The 23,426-nt window shown below is 40.1% G+C and overlaps 1 protein-coding gene across 2 annotated transcripts in view; it reads right to left on the bottom strand.

Moving 5' to 3' along the window:
- The window catches only part of casq1b (calsequestrin 1b), a 34,572-nt gene extending 12,695 nt beyond the window's left edge, over positions 1 to 21,877 (bottom strand). The window contains exons 1-4 of one of the 2 annotated variants that reach the window (XM_079670331.1): positions 21,455 to 21,877; positions 2,733 to 2,765; positions 865 to 958; positions 26 to 126 (exon numbers count right to left, since the gene is read on the bottom strand). In XM_079670331.1, the coding sequence (XP_079526457.1) occupies positions 26 to 126; positions 865 to 958; positions 2,733 to 2,765; positions 21,455 to 21,691 (465 nt within the window). In that variant the 5' untranslated portion in view covers positions 21,692 to 21,877. The remainder of the gene's footprint in view (positions 1 to 25; positions 127 to 864; positions 959 to 2,732; positions 2,766 to 21,454) is intronic. The other variant, XM_079670332.1, reaches the window with a different exon arrangement.
- Between the last annotated feature and the right edge of the window lie 1,549 nt (positions 21,878 to 23,426).

Raw genomic sequence — 23,426 nt, forward strand, 5'->3', positions numbered from 1 at the left:
GAAGAAGAATAAGAATTCGACTTACATCATAGAGGAACTCCACCAGGGTGTCAGCCGCCAGTTCTCCATCGTACTCGATGATCTCATTGTCAGCAAAGATGTAGATGCTCTCCACCTCATCCAGACCTGGAGAAGAAGAAGCCATTATAACACGAAGAATATTTGTACATTAAATTGCGTTCGTGTTAGAAAACAAGTCTTTATTAATACAATTCCGTTGCTGTAACGTTTCAAAGGAACTTTTGTATAAGTATTCTAAATAAGCTTCCCATTTGAATATTAAAATGTGCTATGGGTGATGCAGTAGTTGCAAAAAAGAAGACAAATATCAGGATCAAACGCCTAATTTCTCGAAAACAAAATAAGTAATGCTTGTAGGTTTCCCCCAGCTGTTGTTTCAAAGAAGCTGTGACATCTTTGGTCAACACTTGAGGGCAGACTTTCTTCATTTACCGTCTGTTATGACTGCAGAACCCCATGTTAATAAGATATTTCCACCTATTTTTGTACTTTTCATCCAAACATCTTTTGATTGGTCCCTTTTGCATCATGGAAAATTAAAAACCCATATATATATATATGCTACAGTTTCAATGTCTTTAAATACATTTTTTCCCCAGACTTCAATCAACACTAATCCTGTGAATACTGATTATATGTTGATATAAGACTGGAGACTGTTATTTTTCAATAATTGATGTGTTAATTGGAAAAATAATCTTCATCATTTGCACACAATTAGACACCCTGAGAAAAGTGGTGATTGAAAGAGATGATTTGTTCTTAGCCAAAGATTTTCTTTTTGGGTATTGTTGACAACTAAGCAATGTTTTCAAGGTGTCTGTCAGTGATTGGCAAGCTTACCAAGCTTCTTAGCAACAGCAATGCCCTTCTTTTCATCCACCAGGCCGAATCCAATGTCCTCATCATCAAAATCGCCAAGAACTTGGGCTGCAAGCTAGACATAGAAAAGAAAAAGGTGGTTTTCAATATCAAACGATTCGATATCAGACTGATCTCAGCAACTGGTGCATCCCTGATCGACATTTTATAATCTCAGAACTTCATTGAAAACACTTTGTTAGCTTCATTTACACGAGCAACCCCTTGGCATTTCATCTTGGTTTCAGAGCCTTAAAAGCAAAAGCTTTGGATTGCTGCCTTGCACTTTCTAAATCGGAGTGAAACTGAAGCCAACAATTGACAGCCCTCATAGCCGGCGTGAGAGGAGCACAGACAGCGGGGTTTCCAGAAGAACAAGAGGGGCAGAATTTGAGCCAACTATGTCGAAGGGAAGAGATGCTGCAACAGGTGCGTTGGAAAGGAGAGGAGCTCACACTTTGGCGAAGTGAAGCCGCTGCATACATGCGCATATGTAGGCCTACTGTAAATATACAGAGTTATAAATAGGCTGTATTGCTCAAAATATCTATTCAAATAAACACTCTCCAGGTTTCCGTTTCAATGCTCGAGGATTATGGGGAGATGATAGCCCTTTTAAATGTGAGGTTACACTTGGGATGATGAGTCAAAAGCGTTATTTAGCGTCTTGCAAAGCAGCATTGCAAAATAGCACCAGCAAAATATAGCCTGTGCTGTATATATAGAATTGTATAATATGTGCAATGTTATCTTTGTTGCCAGAGTCCAGACATATTAGATCATGTTTCGAGTCTAGGCCAAATTTTCTTTCATCTAGTTGACTAGATTGGCCGATTTGCCTTGAAACACTAAAGCAAGTTAATTGGCATGTAACAGCTGATGGATAATAATATACTTATAATAGTAATCTTATACATTTCTCTGATGTCCCAACACATTACAATAGATGTCAATGGGGTGTCATGTGTGCTGTTTTCATTGTGATCATTGAGTTTCTCACATGTAATTTAACAATGCTTTGAGCAGCAGAAAATGAAAATAGAATTGACAAACGGCTGACATAAAACCAAAACTAACTGCTTTGTAAGACATCACCAGTAGAAAGAGAGAAATTAGTTATTTGGGTGAATTGATCTTCTACAGTTGCATGATGGATGGATGGATGCATGATGGATGTTAAAGTTAGATAAGTTAGAGCGGAGCATTTTTTTAAAGGGGACCTATCATGCAAAATGCACTTTTGTACGTCTTTTATACATGAATATGTGTCCCCGGTGTTCCAGGGAACTCACCAAGTGTGAGAAAACACAACCCTCTCTATTTTCCTCCATTCCCAAATCTCTTAAAAAGGGGCTGAAACGGATCTGATACAGACTGATCCAGATTTGAACACTTCTGTGATGTCACAGAAGTGGCGCTACGGCTATTGGGCCAACTCCACCAATCAGGAGGAGACAGCCACGGACAATTTGCCGTTCGAAAGCGCTGGAGACGCTGTAGTACATATGCCAGGCCTGTAGATGGTGGTGTTCTCACAGAATCAGCCCATGCAAAGACAGTGTTAAATTGAGCGAAATGAGGAATGGCTAAAATGCATGATCTGTTTGGTATTTTGAAAAATAAAAAGATGGTCCTACACTATATTATTCAAATATAGCATGATAGGTCCACTTTAAACTATCTTCCCTTTCTCTTTGGACGTTGAAAGCAGTTCAGTTGCATAATTGTAATATTCCCTGTTTAAAAACTAAACTGCAGTCAAGGAGTGGAAGAGAACTGTCAGCGCCAGAACATTCTGTGTTTTCTCGCAGCCCAGCTTCACAGGCACAAGGAGGCAGACCTTAACATACCTGGAAGGTATTTGCTGCTATGTCTGGGATCAACTGCAAGAAGAGGTAACGCTTTAGGGCAGAGCACAATAGTCACAGCCTCCAGGTTTACAACAAATCGGAGTGACCTTCACAGGAGACAAAATAGGTCCAAACTTAAACATGGAAAATGTACTCAGGTTATTAAAAATCCCATTCACACACGTCTATAAGTAACACCTTGCTTTAAATCCCCCTATTCAGCTTTTAGAATCAGTACACACACATATATATATATATATATATATATATATATATATATATATATATATATAATACATTTAATAACACGTTCTAATGTAGATGTATAATAACATTAAAGTGTTTACTTAACAATAATAACCCCCCACTTCTTGCATTATTACAACTGTGTTTCATCATACATTCCTATTATTATCCCTTCATACAGCGGCCTCCACTTATGAGTGCTTTTGCGTTAACATGAAACACACATATCACTTACATTTTCACCTAATAAGTACTGTTAAGTAGTGTCTATGTCTATCTCGATCTACGTGTTGTATTGTCTGTTAATATGGTACTGACCTTAAAAAAAAACCAATAAAGACCATCTTGATATCTATCTGCCAACAAATTATTATACTACACAGTAGGTTGTTGCATTTATCAAATATGGTTATACTGCTTGTAAATGCTGAATAGGTACATTTAAGGTAAAGTGTTACTGGATTATCATAACCTGGGGACCTCGTGTTTTATCAGCACACAACACTGGTAATGTTTCTTTATTTATGCAAAAAGATATGTACATGTTGAGATGGGAGTTCATTTAACCTCTCTCAGATAATCCTTGTCTCTTTTAATATTTAGAAAGAAGTTTTGATTAGAAATTAATACTTATTTATGATACATAATAATAGATCATCTACAAGGATGGGATTTAGTCTGATTCTTTTTGCTGTATAACAGTATCAGAGGTCCTGTGGTAATGCTAGCCGAGTGTGAATAGGGCTTGACACATGATTTCAGACGATTATTTCATTATTTTGAGTGTAGCGTGCGTCAATGATTGAACAATTTGAATTTCTTTCATTCTTTTCAATCACTGCCTGGAAGCAGAAGTGTGTCAGGTTATAGAGAAACACAACAGACACAAATTCAATAACTTGTTTGCATGTTCTTCTGCAGTATGTTACACTAAACCCATAAACAATTCAAACATTTCTAACAAAAACGTGAAAATAAAACATTGGACTGCTGCAAAGTTGATCTTTAAGAATGACCAAGCCGTGCCAACAATACTGCAAAACAAATTATAATTCCAGATTGAATTTTCAGATCTGTCCCCCTCCCTGTTACCACAGTATATGGCCATATAAGTGACACTGGGGTATTTTTTAAAGAGTTGAAGTTCTCGGTGCTTGCAGTGGGGTGGAGGCGAAGCAGGGAGTGCTACAGCTATTTAAGGGCGTGTAAGAAAGGAAAAGAAGATCCGTTACATATAGAAATGGGAGTGGAAAGGAAAGGAGGGGAAGGCAGACTCAGCTGATGAATGAAAGAAGACACTTGAAACACGATTTAACACTTCATCTCCTCTTCGTTGTGTCCTTCCCCTCAAACATCTCTCCTTTCTGGACATCCTTTCCTCGTCTGTTCCCTCGCTATCATCCCGACACGGTCCAGGAGTCTACGATTTGTGCGCCAAGGGAGATGTCATTGCTTGGCTCTGTCTCCCAATGCCCAGTCAGTGTCAGCTTGTAGGTTGACCCAACATGAGGGCAGGGTGCCACGGTGAGTGGTCCAAAACGTGCCCCGGGGGTCGCTGCTGGACTTGGCGGCAGCACCCAATGATGAGGTAGAAGAGGGTGGAGGGGCCGCAGTGAAGTAGAGGCGTCACATTTCTTGAAACGTAGCCGCTGACATGCTTACTCAACAGTGGTCGATGACAGTTGGCCTAGAGCATGTATTGTATTGGTTATATGGTAAAAATGGACTTGAGTGGTATCTATCATTGCTACTGTTCACTGATTTCAGCACAGGTTGGACAGAAAACACTGTAGTCAGCTTCAGAAGTAATTTTACCTTTACACGCATTTATTTGATGGATGATTAAGTTTAAAGAGACAAAGAAATTAGGTGAACTCCAAACTGCACTAGATCCAGCGATGATAAGTGCCTCAATGCTCTGTTTCACATTTGCATGTGTAAACATTTACGAATTCTCAAAAATACGGTTAAAATTGCACAAATTTTCCAAAGAGGACTTGGAAAACTAACATTGGGAGAAACAATTGTAAAAAGGAATAAGTTCTCTAAAAAGGAGACTCTAACCCTAACCCTAACCCTAACCCTAATAGTCCAAACACAGGTGTAAAAAGGAATACATTATATCTCTTTGCTATACACACAGATGCAAATCCAAGTTATTATTTCCCCTTTAAACATAGACAAATGATAGGGGAAAGGATACAAATCGGACGTATAATTATGTCTGTTATAAACCATAGACTAATGTTCATGTAAAGGGCAAACAGGAATTGATTGATTTTCTGTCCTTCAAGTAGAGCATGTCCAAAAAGTAGAAATTGTTTTCCCATGGTACACCAAATACCCGAAGAGTACCAATACTTGACATACAAGCCAAATGTATATATACTTCGACCTAGCACTGTTATTTACCCTAACAAAGCCAGTCATTGGACTTTGAAGAAAGCTGATATAACATTAACGTAAAGAACATGCAGTGCGGCTTCATCGGTCTAAATCAGAGTCCTTCAGTTTGCTCGTTGTAGGCCTTGTGTGTTTGAACAACAGAGCAGTCTATGAGTCACACATTTGTATGTGTGCATCACCTTATGTATGATGAAAGTCACTCAGTGAGACCCCACACACACACACACACACACACACACACACACACACACACACACACACACACACACACACACACACACACACACACATCGTAAATGTTCCATACCAGCAGCAGAAACAGCTAGCTTTGCAGTTAGCATTGTTGTCATTAATGTTTGCGACCAAAAGCATAAATATTCAGAGCTGTGAAGGAGAGTGCATCTATATTCGTGTAGTAAATATTCAATTTACAGTGTGCATGGTTATACATAAGCCATGCATGCAGGTAAACTGATGACAATGCAATGTATGTTGCAAGGTTAAGCCCATTTACAATGACTTATGTTGAGGTATTTTAGTTTTTTTTTTTAAAAAGCAAAGAAAACGATGGTTACTTTATTCATTTTAAATCAAAGTAAATATTTCTTCATATTAAACCCATCTCAACAAATGTTCTCTGACATGTACCCCTAAATAATTCCGGATTCTGTAAAATGAAGAATGATTACAATTGTTTTCAAATAATTTCCTCCTGGTTTCCTGGGGTCTGTGCAACATTAGAAGTTCAGCCAGCTTTCCCTCCAGCCAGAAGGTAAATTAATAATGTCTGCTGCAACACATCAGGACGTTCAACACCAGGCGGTTACACAACACTGCGCCCGGGCGGTCATGAAAGATTCAGATACAACAGTGTATAAGACACTCGCCCCGACTGGCTTTAAAGGAGGCCCTCAAGGATTTTGCACAGAAATAAGAGTGTGTGTTTCCGAAAGGTTTTTAATTAAATCCTGTCTGTATGTTTAGACTTTGAGAATCTCACTTTTTTAAACGGTCTTTCAGGCAATGTGATGGAAGGCTTTCTGAAGTGTCACAGGCACACACGCTGACTCACTACAACACACTGTGAGCACAGAAGTGTCCGGGACCATCTGTGAATGACTCACTTTGACAGCAGCAAGCTACATTACAAACACATCCCTTAACGATCTCGGCTAATTAACTCCTGCGTTTCTCAAGCTTGTTTTTGTGAGTCACTAAAAAGCCAGCAGGTCTTAAATAAACCACAATTTTCGAAAGACAAACTAGTCCTGTTTATTGGATTTAAGTCTTTATGATTTGATCGGGGACTTGGAACAAAGTCATTGAGATATGTAATGTTATTAGACGTGTTCTCCTCAAGTATACGTTAAATACGATAAACAAAAAAGGTCAATTGTAGCTCTGTAATATAGGTTTGTGTGCATGTTCTGTAAATGGTCTGCTAAGGCTTAAATCCCCGTGTTTTCAAGCCCCCGCCTGAATCGCCTCCATTGGACTCCTTTGTATACTTCAAGAACATAGTGACATCACCACATAACACTTGCGCTTCTATTGGCTATAGCTCCAACACATTATACGTGATAGACTAGGGGGCGGGACATCTCTAAGAGGTTGACTAATCACAAAAGAGCCGACCAGCTAACCAATCAGAGCAGACTGCGCTCTGGTTTCAGACAGAGGGTGAAAAGAGGTGCTGCAGCACAGGCAGCATGAGAAAAATAAAGAGCTTTTTGAACATTAAGGCATGGAGACATGTCACAGTAGAGACACTAAATACAAATATGAACCTGACAGTTAGCATTATAGGATAGCAAAATCGCACAATAGGGTCCCTTTAAGCACTTATACACTGTGCTATATCTAATCAGGGCCATCACTTGGTGGTTGAAAGTCGTAAGGTCAGGGTTTCAACGTCCAAAACCTTCCCGTTTAAATGTTTCTTAATGCACCTTGATCCCATGTCTTTCCTTGACATTTTTCTCCCAAGAATAATTGATACTGGTTAAAGAAGGAAAGAAGAAGCAGAACAAGACATTTAAGGGGGGGAAAAGGAACACTAATATAATGTGGGAGAAAGCAAACTTAAGACGGCCATTTATAAATGATTACAGCAAGAAAGTACAAATACTGTAACTAACTGTCACCTGGTGTTTTTGGATAGCGGACATTGGATTTCAATATATGAAGACAGTCAGTCCACATTGGGGTGGGTGGGGGGGTTGGTGGGGTAAATTTAGCACGACAGAAACGGCATGCAGGCTTTCTTGCATGCACAACAGGAACTATTTTGGCCTGTTTACTGTAGGGAGCTGCTGACAGCTTCAGCTAAAGTTGAAGAAATGTGACTCTTTTTGGAAAACACCCACACAAACAAACACACACACACACACACACACACACACACACACACACACACACACACACACACACACACACACACACACACACACACACACACACACACACACACAATGTCTTTGTTTTCTTTTTTGTCTCCATGTATATTTTGTCTTTACTTGTAAATGCTCATTATTGTCTTCTATATATGTGAAACTGTACTTGTACGCACTTGTCTTGTAACTCCTAATTCACAAAAGAAATAAAAGAAATAAAAGAAATAAAAGAAATAAAAGAAATAAAAGAAAATAAATAAATTAAATAAAGAAATTAAAATAAAGAAATAAAATCAATTAAAAAACTTTTTGATTCAGAAAGAAGTGTATACTGAAGAGCAACATTTATGCTTGATGGATCAATAAAGCCATTAAGTGTTTTTCCCAAACTAGATGGCAAATGTGCACATGTATTCTGTAGAGGATGCTTATAATAAAATCACAACCCTTCTTACAAGCATCTCAATTCATCCATCTTTCTTCATCAGTAAGATCCAGAGAGATGACTTCATGGTAGAGTTTCATGAACTTGAGAGCTTCCTCAATTTTTTGAAAATATCCTAGCGTCAAATTCTACCGTGTGTATCCTCAGGCGATATACATTATTTACGACAAAGATCCAGAGTCATAGAGGTGTATATTTAAAAAAAGGAAGAGATAATATGTTGGATAGCTTAGCACTATCACATAAAGCATTTAACACCGATCCATATTGTGCGTGCATCAGGCAGCTGAGACCCTCAAATCAATACCTCAATCTGCCAAGAGAAACAGGTGGCATGTGCGGACCGATGACACTTAATCCAAACATAGCTCCTGTCACATTACATGCCATCACATGTGACAAATTAGTTCTTAAATTAGCGCCTCTTTCACACTGTTAATTGTGGAGATGTGGGAGGGTAAGAGGGGATCTATCAAGATGTTCTGTTGCTCTCACACTACGCGATAGCGATGCTACTTGACGGAGTGAGATGTGAAGTGTCGACAACTGTGGATGGAGAAGAGTGAAACTGCGAGTGTGTGGCTGAGGAGTAAAAGGAGCTCTTTACAATGTCGGACAGCCTCACAGTTTATCCTGGAGGAAACAAAAGTGGCTTGAATTTAAAGTACATAACCTTGGAGGTCAGGATGTAAAAAGGGCCAAGGGGACGGGTCCAAGATAACTCGTGGTAATGAGATCCCATCTGTGCTCTGTCGATGCTTAAAATCAGAGTCAATGAAAGCTATCTGGCTTTCTGTGAGGTCACTGCATTGGATGGACTTGCTTTGGAGGACGTTTGAGTTATTATTGACCCTTATTCACACTTTGTGTTGGCTAAAAATTGCAAAGCTGGCAGATTTTCTGCTCTGTTTACAGTAGCAGCGGCTAGCCTTGAAATAGCACGGTGGAGTTTTCCATTGCTATGTTGCTAACGGCATGATGAAACGTTATCAAAATGTGTCCAGAACGAATTCACTACCCGTCAATACATAATACATTAATTTCTTTATGTTGTTTTTTGGGATTTTGCACATTGAAAAACACACTTAGATGGCCTCCGCTTAATATAAGAAGACACATTTATAGGCGGAAACCCATCATTATACGATTTCTACAATCTTTAAATAAGTAATGTAACAACAAATTGCTTGTGAATCCCACTCCTGTCAGTCACTTAGCACAGGACATTCATATTTTAATAAAGAATGAAATGACTTTTGAACAAACCTTAACTTGTAAGCATTAGTCTTTTCCGATACATAACTTGAACTATAAGCGGAATGTTCTTTTTTCACGGATCTACATCTTATTTTGAAAAACGAAATTGTTGTAGAACTTGACTTTACATTTGATTACCATAAATTAAACACATCTTCGGCTTGTATTTTGTTGGAAGACAATCAAACAGTGGCCATAGCATAGCGACATTAAAGTGACTCACTAAGAACAGTGAACATTATCTCCCTCTTTCTATCAATGCCATCCAGCACCATTAAAAATGTGAACATGAAACGTATTGTGTCGAAGAAAAAAACACAGGCTTTAACAGTCAGTTTGGATAACGGTTTCCACAGCAACAGTCTGACCTTTCCCCAGATCTCTCTGTACATATTAGAAAAGACAAAGCCCCCTTCTAATAGATCCCCTGCACATTATGCGTGTTGACTTGCATTGCGAGCACCTGTGTCACCTTCCTCAGCTATTAACATCATTTTTACCACCCGAGGAGAAAAATGGGTGAAAAAACCGGCCCTGAGACGTGTTCCCCTTTAGCTGTTCTCTAACAATGGGTTGTTTTGTGGCGATTATAATCAATGACTTTTTTACTATTATATCTAGTGTACTTTTCTGAGTCTGGTGGACCATCCGACTGACGTAAAGATGAATAAGATGAAACCCTGAAATGTATGTAAATGGTTTTTTTTTCTATTACAAATAAGTAATTAAAGGAAGTAATCACATACAATACAGCATGTGATGATTATGCATTCACTACATTATCATGCAACATGTTTATTTTGAGGTGTGTGTTGCTGTACATTTATGTAGTTGTCCGCCTTGTTCGCCTTATGTTTAACTTTATATCCAAATTGCAGAGGGACTGCATTTGAAGGCATATCATTTACCTTATATTAACATCAAGAGATTGTGTATAGTTTACTGAATGGTACGCAGCAACCTTAGCAACAAATGTGTGTGTGTGTGGCCTAGCATTACAATACTTGTGGGGACCTAAATCTGTTTACACAGTCACGTGTGGGGACACGCTTCCCTTATGGGGACAAAATGGAGGTCCCCATGAGGGAATCATTAATTTTAGGGTGAAGAGTTGGCTAGGGTTAGGGTAAGGGTAAGGTTAAGGGTAAGGGTTAGGCATGGGTTGGTTATTGTTAAGGTTAGTCTTAAGTCTCCAGGAAAATGCATGTAGGTCAATGTAATGTCCCCTGAAGTGATGTATACATGGTGTGTGTGTGTGTGTGTGTGTGTGTGTGTGTGCAGTGGCGCAAAAAGTGGGTATGCACTATATGCGACGCATAGGGGCGCCACACCAGTGGGGGCGCCCAACAAGCGATGGTAAAATTTTTTTTTTAAATTAAATTAAAATAAAATGGTATTTTCTTTATGTTTCTAAATAGTTTCTGCATTTCCTTAAGGTTTTAAAACATTTTAGAGGAGTACTATGCTAGAGAAGGGCGCCCTATCTCATAAGATTCCATCATAGAATTTTGACATAGAGGAGGGAGCACGAGCAGGGACGCCGTGAACACTGAGGAGCAGGCGCTCGTTGTGAGTTAACGTCAAAAAGAAATCATGGATAAACCAAAAAAGCGGTCGGGGGCAGAAAATAGAAAAAGAAAGAGGGAAAAGGAGACGGCGTGTCAAGGGATGCGACAACAGCTAAATAAGTGGATGTTGAAAGGCAACAGGTAGGAATAGGATGATTTAAAGTGTGACGTCTGTCTGTGCTTGGAAATATTGACTGGCTAGCGTATGCTAACACTGGGCATGTAGCAGCCAAAGGTGGGTGGGTTTATGGCTAGCTTAGAATATGCAAACCAATGTTGCTGCGCCAGCGCTGACATGGAAAGTATGAGGTAGCATGTACAATAAATGACAAGAATCTGGAAAACATAACTAATGCAATAACTCTGGTTTATCATGGAATCATGCACACATTTGCTACCAAATAAGAGGCTTGCAAATGTCAGTTCATGTTAACAGACTGTTCTCAGATTGGCTAGTGTTTGCTAACACTAGCAGCTGAAGTGTGGTTTACGGCTAGCTTTAATGCAAACCGATGTTTCTGATAGCTACATTTAGATTTTGGTTAAACCCCATGCATGTCACGTCCAAATTGTATTAAGGTAAAATAACAACTGGTAAATATAAGGTAGCATGCACAATAAATCAAGAAGCTGGAAAACATAGCTAACCATGGAATCATTTAAATATGTTGTGCTGCCATTAGCTGTCTATGTTAGCTGTGCTGTCAGACATACAGGCTATACATCTGTTTGGTGACACAGAAGCTGTTATTACAGGGTCACATCTCTTTACAGGTCTGTGCTAAGTAGCTCTCCGTATTTGTTCTTTTAAAATTCAAAATGTGAATGTACTTTCAACAGCAGCACAACCTTAGACGGCATAATAGTGTTTTTTATTTGTTCTTTTAAAATCCAAAATGTGAATGTACTTTCAACAGCAGCACAACCTTACACGGCATAATAGTGTTGTTTTTTTTATTATTAAGTTGCCTTATCACTGGGCTGATATAATAATTTAATTTAGACAGCTGCTTTAACAGTGAATTCATTTTATTCAGGTGTGAGGATGGTGGCTCAGGAAAGACAGGGGAAGGCAACAGGTAGGTCTAACATTAGGTGTAAGTGTAGGGGTCTTGATACCAACAGATTCATTTCTTAATATTATTTTAATATTATTAAGGAAAAACTAATATGGAAAATCTATTTCATAATGTTTGTTTGACAATATATCTTAGTGGAAAAGAACACAGGCAAGGAGTGAATGAGACAGACATGAGGTCGGCGATGGCATCAAGTAGAGATGAGACCAGTGATGATGTCAGGTAGTAGGAGTTCTATTAGTTTGACCACACAAAACTCAATGTCCAGTATGGTTTGAAGTTCTGTTGACCAACCTATTCACTGTGTCCTTTTTGGGGATAATAGTGCAGACAGAGATGGAGAGCCACTCACCACAGAGGTGGAATTTGAGGAGATTGTCGAACCGAGAGGTGACGATGAGGTGGAAGAGAATGTCGAACCGAGAGGTGAAGATGAGGTGGAAGAGAATGTGGAACAGAGAGGTGAAGATGAGGTGGAAGAGAATGTCGAACCGAGAGGTGAAGATGAGGTGGAAGAGAATGTGGAACAGAGAGGTGAAGATGAGGTGGAAGAGAATGTCGAACAGAGAGGCGAAGATGAGGTTGTGGAACAGAGAGGTGAAGAGGAGAGGGCTGAGTCAAGGCCTTACTCAGAAGATCCATCAGACTGGCCACCACCACATCAGATTGGGGACTCATTTAGGCAGTGTGTTGTTGAAAATGGCCCACACAAATGTCCTGATGGGCCATATCCAAGATCAGAGAAGTCTAGAAGGTGTTTTTCGAAAGCGTATTGTTTTCGCACAATGTCAAATGGAGAGAAAGTTGCACGAGATTGGTTACTGTATTCTAAAAGTACGAATAAGGTGTATTGTTTTGCGTGTAAACTTTTCGGTGGAGCTAGCGTTGTTGACACACGCTTTGTGGTGGGATATAATAACTGGCAGAGTCTTTCAAAAACGCTGCAGCACCATGAAACCAGTGGTTTACACATCAACGCGTATCTTTTGTGGAAAGAATTAACATCTCGCTTACGCCTTGGTAAGACAATTGACAGTACCTTGCAAAAAGCCATAGAAGCTGAAAAGGCACACTGGAGAAGCGTGTTAACGAGAGTGATCGATTGCATACTCTTTCTCGCAGAAAGGAACTTGCCACTGAGGGGGAAGAATGCTACATTAGGAGATCCTAAAAATGGAAATTTTCTGGGTGTCCTTGAGGTCATAGCACGATATGATGTCACACTAGCAGAGCATCTTAGAAAGGTAGCGGCTAAAAAAACCACAGGATATCTTTCCTGGTGCACTCAGAATGAATTTTTAGATTCAATTGCAGACTGTGTACTTGGTAAAATTTGTGCCCAGGTCAAAGCCTCCAAGTACTTTGCTGTGGAGTTGGATTGCACTCCTGACATTTCAAAGCAGGAGCAGGCCTCAGTCATAATCCGGTATGTTCATACGGACGACAAAAAGAAAGCCACCATCAATGAGTCTTTTGTTGGCTTCATAGTTGTGAAGGACACAACTGGTAAAGGTCTCACAGAAACACTGACTGGGGTGCTGGATAGCCTGGGGTTGGAGTTGAAGAATTGTAGGGGACAGAGTTATGACAATGGCTCGAATATGAGAGGTATACACAAAGGTGTTCAAGCCTTGGTGCAGCAGAAGTGTCCAGAGGCACTATTTATCCCCTGCTGTAGCCACAGTCTCAACCTTCTCCTATGTGATGCTGCATCATCAAACAGAGTGTGTCTTACCTTTTTTGGCACTATCCAGAGACTGTACACCATTTTTTCAGCTTCGGTGAAGAGGTGGGATATCCTCAAAGAGTTTGTGGACATTACTCTAAAGCCTCTCAGTGAAACCAGGTGGGAGGCGAAAATAGACTCTGTCAAAGCTGTGCGTTTCCAGTTAGGGGGGATTCTTGACGCTTTGGAAAAGCTTGAGGAAGTGGAAAAAGACGGCAAAACAGTCTCAGAGGCAAAGTCGCTCTCTGGCGAGATTGTTACCATGGAGTTTCTGATGTGCCTCTTGATTTGGTATGATCTATTGTCAGAGATCACGTTTGTTAGCAAGGCAATGCAAGCAGTGAACATTTCGATGGACACTGCCATAAGGATGATCGATTCTCTGAAAGAATTCTTCTGTAAGTATAGAGAGGAGGGGTTTCAGAAATCCCTTGACATTGCACGCAGACTAGCCATTGAGATGGATGCTTCCCCTGACTTTAAGGAAAGACGTTGCAGAAAGCAAAAGAGATTTCATGGAGATGATTCAAGCACTGGCCATTTTGAACAGGAACCTGAGACCCATTTTAGGTGCATGGTTTTTAATGTTATTGTTGACACTGTAATTCAGGAGTTGTCTGACAGATTTTGCAATCTTCAGCTTGTGTCCGAAAAGTTTAAGTTCATTTACAAAATGGAACACATGACAAAAGCTGAGTTGGAGGAATCAGTGACAAGATATGCACTGGCTACCGATGATGTTTCAAGGGATATCATTCAGGAAATTTACCCAGCAAGCCGTCTACTTAGGGGGCATGAAAAGGCTCTGGATAAACTAAATGTCCTCCTACAGGAGAACCTTGATTTGGTTTTCCCAAATCTGACAGTAGCCCTGAGAGTTTTCCTGACAATGCCTATGACAGTTGCCTCTGCCGAGAGATCATTCAGCAAGCTAAAGCTGATTAAAACATACCTTCGTTCCAACATGAGCAATGATCGCTTAACCCAATTAGCAGTCATTTCAATTGAAAACAGTGTGGCACGAACTGTTTCATTCGATGCAATACTAGATAAATGGGCAAGTGCAAAGGCACGCCATGTTACGATTTAGTAGCAACTAAAGAGTGCTCTACTACAATCTCAGGTAGCAACATTGTTACATAAGCTACATCATTTTTTAATTTTTTTTATTTATTAGCTTATTTGTCAGGGGCCGTGTACAAGACAGTTCAGGTACCAGAGTTAGCTATAAAGTGATTTACATCTGTGGTTGTTGTTAACAGAGTGTGTTCTAATGGATCTTTGTAAGCTTACTTTTGCATTTTAATGTTTTAATGTTTTATGTTGCATTGATTATAATGATTGTAAATGTGTAAATTTGTTTATTATTTAATGATGGTAGACCTACAGTGGCTGATATGCTTTAAAATAAACCCTTATTATTTAAAGGCCATGTCCAGCAGACTTATTTATTTATTATTACTATATATATATATATATATATATATATATATATATAAAAAAAGGGGGGGGCGCCAAAATTGTTGCTGCATACCCCCCTGACACAGGGCAGCTGCGCCCCTGTGTGTGTGTGTGTGTGTGTGTGTGTGTGTGTGTGTGTGTGTGTGTGTGTGTGTGTGTGTGTGTGTGTGTGTGTGTGTGTGTGTGTGTGTGTGTGTGTGTGTGTGTGTGTGTGTGTGTGTGTGTGTGTGTGTGTGTGTGTGTGTGTGTGTGTTGGTAGAGAGGGTGACAGGTAAAAGATCCCTGCAATCTGAGCCGTGAGGAGTGCAGTGATTGATGAGTATGGGCATTTACAGTATGCTGTAGTCAAAGGTCAGAGTTTAAACTGAGAGACAGAAAACTAATATAAGTATACAGCCAGCAGACGGGTCACAAACATATTAAGTACCAGCATTCACACAATTATACGAGGATAGACATTCCTTATATTGCAAATGTAATAATAGTAATGCGTTTAGCTTTTAGAGCTCGTTCTTTTAGTCACAGCCTTCTGGCACATGGTTTTTAATTTTGCAGCGTGCCTGTTAATTTTTTATAATTTCTTTGGATGACTTTATAAGATTTAGATTATGCACAGATTGAATATTTGACACCTTTTTTTTTATTACATATACATATTTTAGATTACACAAAACCTCTATTCTAACGTCCTTCTTGCCCAGCTGACATAATATCATGAAAAAGTCATTTGAACTGTGTAAGATGTATTTAAAATCAATGGTGGAATGTAACTAAGTACATTTACTCAAGTACTCTACTTCATTTTAAAGTACTTCACTTGAGTATTTCTCTGTTATGCTACTTTATTCTTACTTCACTACATACTGGAAAATGTGTAACTTTTGGTACTTTAAGCATATTTTGATGATGATACTTTAGTACTTTTACTTGGGTAACATTTTGAACTAGAGAATGCAATTCCTGAAGAAATTGCTAGTGGGAATGCTTTATGCTGAAAATGTGACGCTAAACTGCTATGCTGGAATGTAATGTGTAAGAAGAAAGTGAAGAATTTAGATTGAAATGATACATGAACACTGGGGGCTTGAATATGTGATGAGAAAAGAAAAGAAAGTAAAAAGGCTTGGAAAAGCAGCAGAATATTTGAACTGCAAACTTCTGAACTAACTTGATGGCGAATGATCTGTCGCCATGGCAACGGCATTTGTCGACACCCCATACTACGCTTAGATGTGTTGATTGCTGCATCGTTACCAAACCTGTGAAGTTTGGGGGCGTTTGGAGCAGTTTCACTGAAGTTATGAGAAAACTGTGTTTCATGGCGAGCATTGTGTTGCCATGACAACGGCATTTGAAGAAATCTCAAAACTGTCCAGTAGATGTCTTCACGGCTGGACTGTTAGCACACATGTGAAGTTTGAGCACTTTTTGAACATTTTCAAAGGAGTTATAGCGACATCATGTTTCATGTCGAGTGGCCCGTCGCCATGGCAACGGCATTTGATGATACCCCCTACTACGCTTAGATGCGTTGATGGCTGCATCGTTACCAAACCTATGAAGTTCTAGGCTGTTTGGAGTATTTTCACTGAAGTTATGAGAAAACCGTGTTTCAAGGCGAGCATTGTGTTGCCATGGCAACGGCATTTGAAGAAAACTCAAAACTGTCCGTAGATGTCTTCACGGCTGGACTGTTTGCACACTGCTATCTGAAGTCTGCTGCTCTGAGCATGTCAGTTGGAGTGATGACATCATCGTGTCCCATTACACAGGTGTTTATAGTTGAGATCAGTTCATTGTTCTGAATGAGAGATAAACCTCTTACATGTGAACGTTTTGTGGAAGAACCGTAACAGATATCTGTGAAATTTCAAAACGTGAAGCATGTCAAGGAAGTTGAGCATCTGAAGTGTAATTTTTGTGTAGTTTCGGGTTAATAATGTGGCCTTTTTGGCAGTTTAACTAAAGGTGTGCGGCTGCTGCCGTGAGGAAATATCTGCCTGAAATTACAATGGGGTTTAATGGAGGAATGTTGAACGTTTTTGTCAATTCATGCCCTCAAGAGGCATTCTGTTTAATTATTTTTGCTTAATTATTTGTCATTTTTCAAGCTACGAGATGTTTTCCTACGTTTGTCGTGATAAATTATGTCTCAGGAATGTAGGGTTTGGGAATTATGGCAGTTTAAAAAAAATATATGAATGCGAATTCAAGCTGTCCTCCACTCTAGCTGTGACATCACACACTCTAGTTAATGTTAAAATGTGAAGAAAACCTCTAAAACAAGGTCTGAACAATGTTTAATATCTCTAAAAGTAAGAATCAGATTTAAAAGCTGTGTTACATGAACAATGTCAGAAAGATGTGTAACATTTTAAAGTTAGAATGAGGTTTCTGAGTGAAAGTATGAATGAACAGTTAGCAGTTGAAGTCGCATGAAGATTTGTTGAAGTTGAAGAATTTCTCCATTGACTTCAATGTTAAAAATGGGATGTATTATGGGATGTATCTCTGGAATTATGAAAGTTATGAATGAGAAAAGTAATAGCCATCGATTCCCGACAGAGCTGAACGTTTTGATGTTTGAACGGAGTTTCTGCGATGTTCAATGCGGGAGGAGAAGCGCGGCAAAATAAGTCGGCGGAATAATACACTTTTCGTGCGTAGAATAACAGTTAGTTGGAATGCTGTTAACAGCATTCCCACTAAATGAAGGATTTTAACTTGTAACAGAATATTCCAACACGCTGTTACTTTTACTTTTACTTAAGATCTGAGTACTTCTCCCACCACTGCCCCTAAAGAAACAAATGGTTAATTGCACCACCCGTCAATCACGCTAAGTGACCCAAAACAAACGCACCCACTTTTTTACGTCACTCACAAGGTGTACGCTGGATATGCTAATTGCTAATATGCTAGTGGGGGATACTCCAGGTGCTTTCTACCTTGAGGAACTTCTTTATTTATTGAGACTTTTCTACTGTTTTACAACACTGAGAGGTTAACAATGTTTCTAAAGGCTAAGAGGACTGGTTATACAGGGACAGAGAGGCTTATTTTGGAGGACTTTGCTGCTAACTAGAGTCGCGTTCATATAGGTGAGTACAACTACACACTCATTTATTTAACTTTAAATCGTAGTGTGTGTACGCTTTGTTTACAGAAACTCTGCAAAGTTTCATCCTGTAATATGTGTTTCTGGCTGTATCTAATGTGGAGTTCAGACTATAGGCTTTTGTTTTGATAGTAGGCCTACATATCTTTGTTTTACTGTATAATAAGGCTATTTGTTGAGGCTATATAATAAGTATTGCACTGGCTGTAGTGTCCATAGAGTTCAGTACATTTACACCATGTTTGATTTAAATGTCTATTTTGTAGCTATTGGTCCATTTTGGTGAAGCTACACAAAAGAAGGCGGTTGTTTATTCAAAATAGACGTTTTTTTTACAGCATTTCGGCCTGTCAAATCAGAAAAAGCGCAGGTGTTATTATCTCATTAACTAAGCCATGTTATGAAATTAGCATTCACAAACCATGCCATTAAACAAGCTCACATAAATGGAATATAGCCATCATTATTTAACCTGTGTTTTTCTGCTTTGGCAATGTCTTCTCTAAAAAGGGTAAGCAAAGTGGCCAATTCATTCAAGTTTCTCACCATCAGTGGTTTATTTGTATTAAAATATATTGCCACACCTTTCAAGGGAGTCTAAAGTTGACCTTGCGTTAGCCTATCGCAGCTATGAGGCTAGACTAGGTTGTTTTTCACAGACTAAGATATTTACCAGCTGGGGTCAAAGGTGACATATTTTGGTCGTGACAGGGTGTCCCTTTTCAACACACAAGCATTTTGAGTTTGACCTTTTTCTACCTGTTTTGGCTGTCTACATTTCTGTCCTGTCTTCATTTTAACTCTGTTATTGCAAGAACCACAAATACGCGGGCGGCTGTGGCTCAGTGCTGGACTTCAAATCAGAGGGTAGCAAGTTCGTGTCCCACTGCAGTCACCATGTCGTTGTGTCCCTGGGCAAGACACTTCACCCCAAATTGTACCTGTGGGGATTGTCCACAGTACTGAATGTATGTAAGTTGCTTTGGATACAAGTGTCAAAAATGACATGTAATGTGATGTACACACTACTAATTCACACAGTAGTATCATATACAGAGCATGTTTCCAGGAAGTCAAGCTTGACAGCAGTTTAAATCTGTTTAAGTAAGCGTGTGAGGTTTTTGTGAGCTGAACAGTTTTGTCTTCCTGTAATGGACCTAGACATCTCTGGCAGTTACACACATTTACTCAATGCTTTTATACATCGTGTGTGAGTTTTCTTATCTGATTTAAAACATTGTAATGCTTTGACACGTCTCCTGTAAAATACTTACTGGAATATTGCACTACTGGAAGGTGCAGGGAAATGAAACCCTCTACTTTTATTTATCCTCTCTAATAAAATCAAAGAGGAAGCTTTGGACAGACCATTTGTGTGTCTGGTCGTATGAGTTAAAACCCAAGGAAATAGCCACAGGCAGAATAACTTCAAGTCGTCCCCTTTAGCAAGACATATACTCAGTATGGGGTTTTAAAGTAGAAAGACATCATACATGTAAGGGCCACGCTCCAAACAAAGGCAGATATGATTTAATTCCCTGAGTGCTGCACTTGAATAATTCATACTTCCTGATTCATCTGTGTTAATGACCAGCTATTTTAAGCGTGCCCTCTTAGCACCTCTTGCAATATTTCCTGATTGGCCGTGTGTGCTCAAAACTGGCAGGAAGTCAGTAACCGTCCATCAGGGACCTACTCTAGTATGCATCTCTTTCTCAAGCCAAGACGCCCAACTTGGCTGCACAGACAGGAAATTGATCAGATCCGATGACCTGTGTGTGTAAATGATGGTTTAGGACACCAGCCTGCACCCACATGAGTGTGTCGTAATACCGGACTGAAGAGGGCGTGTTGCCTGAGAGAGCTGATGGAGCAATGGCAGCAGTAGTTGAGGTGAGAAATGGCCTTAAACTCTGTGTCCATCCCTGGAGGGCTTTTAGCATCTTGCTAAGCATGCAGAGCTGTCCTGGGCTATTTACAGAGGTGACTTATGTGGGCTAGTGTAAGGTACACTGCGCCTCTGAAAGAAGACACTGCTGCTCTGACAGGCACAGGATTGCTGCGGTGAATACAGTGGCTGACGAGTGCGGCCCAGGTGCATCGAGGGTAATGAGTCCAATTTATTTTATTCAATTAGAGTTCCCAGAACTATACAGAGTTCTTTAGATTACCACTTGAGCAACTTCAAAGTAAAAACACTTGCCATTATCTTGCCAAAGTGTGACAGAGAAACTGGTCACAACCCCCTATAATACAGTCTCTAATTAACTTGCTTTAATACGACCTACAATATCGGCAAATATAATCTACAAACAACTACTAAATTAATTTTAAAGGTGTTACAAGGTATGATTAATGATGTGATAAATGTGGGATTATATATTTTATTAAACAATAGTTTGTTGATTGAAGGCCATCCAGAAGTGACACGCCTTGATCCAATTGTACCCATAAAGCAAACGTTGATGATTCCCATTTACAGTAAATATGGATGTATATATTTAACCAACGTAAAGTAGGTAACCTATCCCAGAAATACAGTCATGCTTAGAGACTTTGGTTGGCAGTAATTGGCTTAGAGATGAACAACTTGCATAATAGATAGACTGAAATGCTGTAAGTAACATTACTTCACCACAGGTTTGACTTGATGTCTTGATAAAACTATGCGGAAGACTCTGAGCTCGGCCATTTTATTGGCCATCACCAGTCAATTCGCCCATCCTGTGTCTCCGGTTCCCACCTTCTCCAATCTACCTCCTTCAGGTCAGCATCTATCCAGTCACACGTGGCAGGTACTGCACACAACTGGACCCCACCCCATCTTTTCCACTTGTTATGTTTGCATTTCTTCTCACCTGTCAACAGCTGTGAACCCACCTATCAGAAGTGCCAAAGGAATCCCTGACTGGAGCCAAATTCTCCATGTGAAACCCTTCCCTTCCTTCCTATCTTCCATACTGTGACCCTTCCCCCACCTGGGCCACAAATCCATCCACTGTCATGCTTTGGCAGAGACCCACCTCCAGAGCCAGCTCCTCAATCTGGAACTGCTTCATGGCAAGGCGGTTCCCATCCACGTTTTTGTGGTAGTAGATCACCATCACATCGTATTTCTTCATGACGGACTTGTAGTTTCTGACGCTGAGGTCGTGGACACGGTCTTTTCCATCGTACTCTGGGATCTCCAAGCCCTTCTCCCCCCAGGACAGGGTCCCCAAAGATAGGAAGACCCCCAAAAACACCCAGCCCCACTTCATGGCTATCGCGAAAAAACGCCTCTTCTCAGAGCCTTAAGTAGACGGGGGGGAAAAGTCAACTTTAGAGGTTTAACGTTGTCCCTAAGGTAAGTTGGTGTCAAACAGGGAGAGTTAGGAACAATGTCCGCTTCCTTTCCCCACCGGCGAGAGAAGAGCGGGTCCGACAGTGAGACCCCCCCTTTAAAAAAGAGCTTCACGTGGTTTTGCTGACGCCTCTGGCCTAAGAAATGGGGAGGGGCTCTTTTTCGGGGCACACAAATTGTTATGCGAGTAGGCGAGACCCTGATCACCACTCGTACAAGAGCACACAAGCATGAAGGGCTGCCAAAAAAGTAGGACAGACAGTCAGAGCGGTGGGGGGGGGGAACGGGGTGACTACTAAGCAGTAGTCAGGAAAATAGCATGGGTGGTACCGAGGGAGGAGCGAGCTTAGGTCACACGGCCACCTGTTTTGAAGCGGTGGCTCTGAATAGGGGCGGCGGTTGTGTCGGGTGTTTGGAGAGCTACAGATACCAGCTCAGTGTCTTGGAGGACTGGAGGTATCGATGGATGTGCGACGGGAGCTTGAGGAAAGAAGAGCTCCAAGATGCCATTCCCATATTAAGATTTGCATTAGGAGCATGGCTCTCGCTAAAAATAAGGCCTCGGCGAGAGCGCTGGGGACAAGATGGCGTCCAGGGTCAGAGGGTAGATGTGATCTGTGGCCACAGATGGACGGAGAGACATGGAGACAGTCATGAAAACACTTGTTTGTGCAGCTAAAGAAAGTACAGGCAGGATGTGTGTCTTGTTTAAGGCCCAGTGTAATTGAATAGCTTTAACAGCTTATTTTCCATTTGTTTTATTATGTCAAGCGTTGTTTATCAGTTTTAGCAAGGTCTTCTTAAGCCAAAAATATATACATGGCTAAGCTAAGCTAAACTTGGTTTTAAACAAACCAAAGACAGACGACAACAAATCAGGACCCGCCAAAAACATAGCACGTCTAACATTTTATTTTTGTAATTATTGATTTTTTATAAACATCGTCTACTTTAATGTATCATGATTCTATTTTGACTCTTGGATTTATTAAAATAGTTACGATAAGATTGCCCTTAAGCGCGCCCAATGCACCTTGTATCCCTCATAAATAATTTGTAGTAATGTAGTTAAAAGAAAGTCAGGCCTATAACAATAATTAAATTATCACATTTTGGTACAATTGCAATAATGTTTTGGAAAATAAATTAATGTCGAGTGGGCTGTACTTGGCTGTTGGCCTGCCAATGATAAACAGTGTTTAAATCATCATAAAAACCAGTGGCACAATGCTGTCACTACATTGTTATATTTCAGATGCATTCATTTCTGGCCTCATTAATTCAAACAGTCAAGATTAATTCTGTGTTAGATTGAAGAAAGATGTCAAACCCCGTGTCATGTGAAACAGATGAGACACATGTCATGTATGTCATGATTCTGCACACGTCAGGTTGTGCATGTGGAGCATATTTTGGTAGACCTGATCTGAGCGGAGAAAAGAGAGATAGAAACCCGGGGTGGGAGAGAAAGATTGATGTAAGCACGGAGACGCAGACAGTGTGAGATCTTGTCAGCTATTAGTTTACAATGAGAAAGGGGAGTGGGGGGCTATTAATAACCGGGTGTAATATGATCAGCCCGAATGCTGGGTCAGAAAGGGTGTTGGCTTATTTAAATGCCAGTGAGGGAGTGGTGGGATCTGGGCATTGGT

Source organism: Notothenia rossii, assembly GCF_949606895.1.
Source record: "Notothenia rossii genome assembly, chromosome: 3".
Lineage (NCBI taxonomy): Eukaryota > Metazoa > Chordata > Actinopteri > Perciformes > Nototheniidae > Notothenia > Notothenia rossii.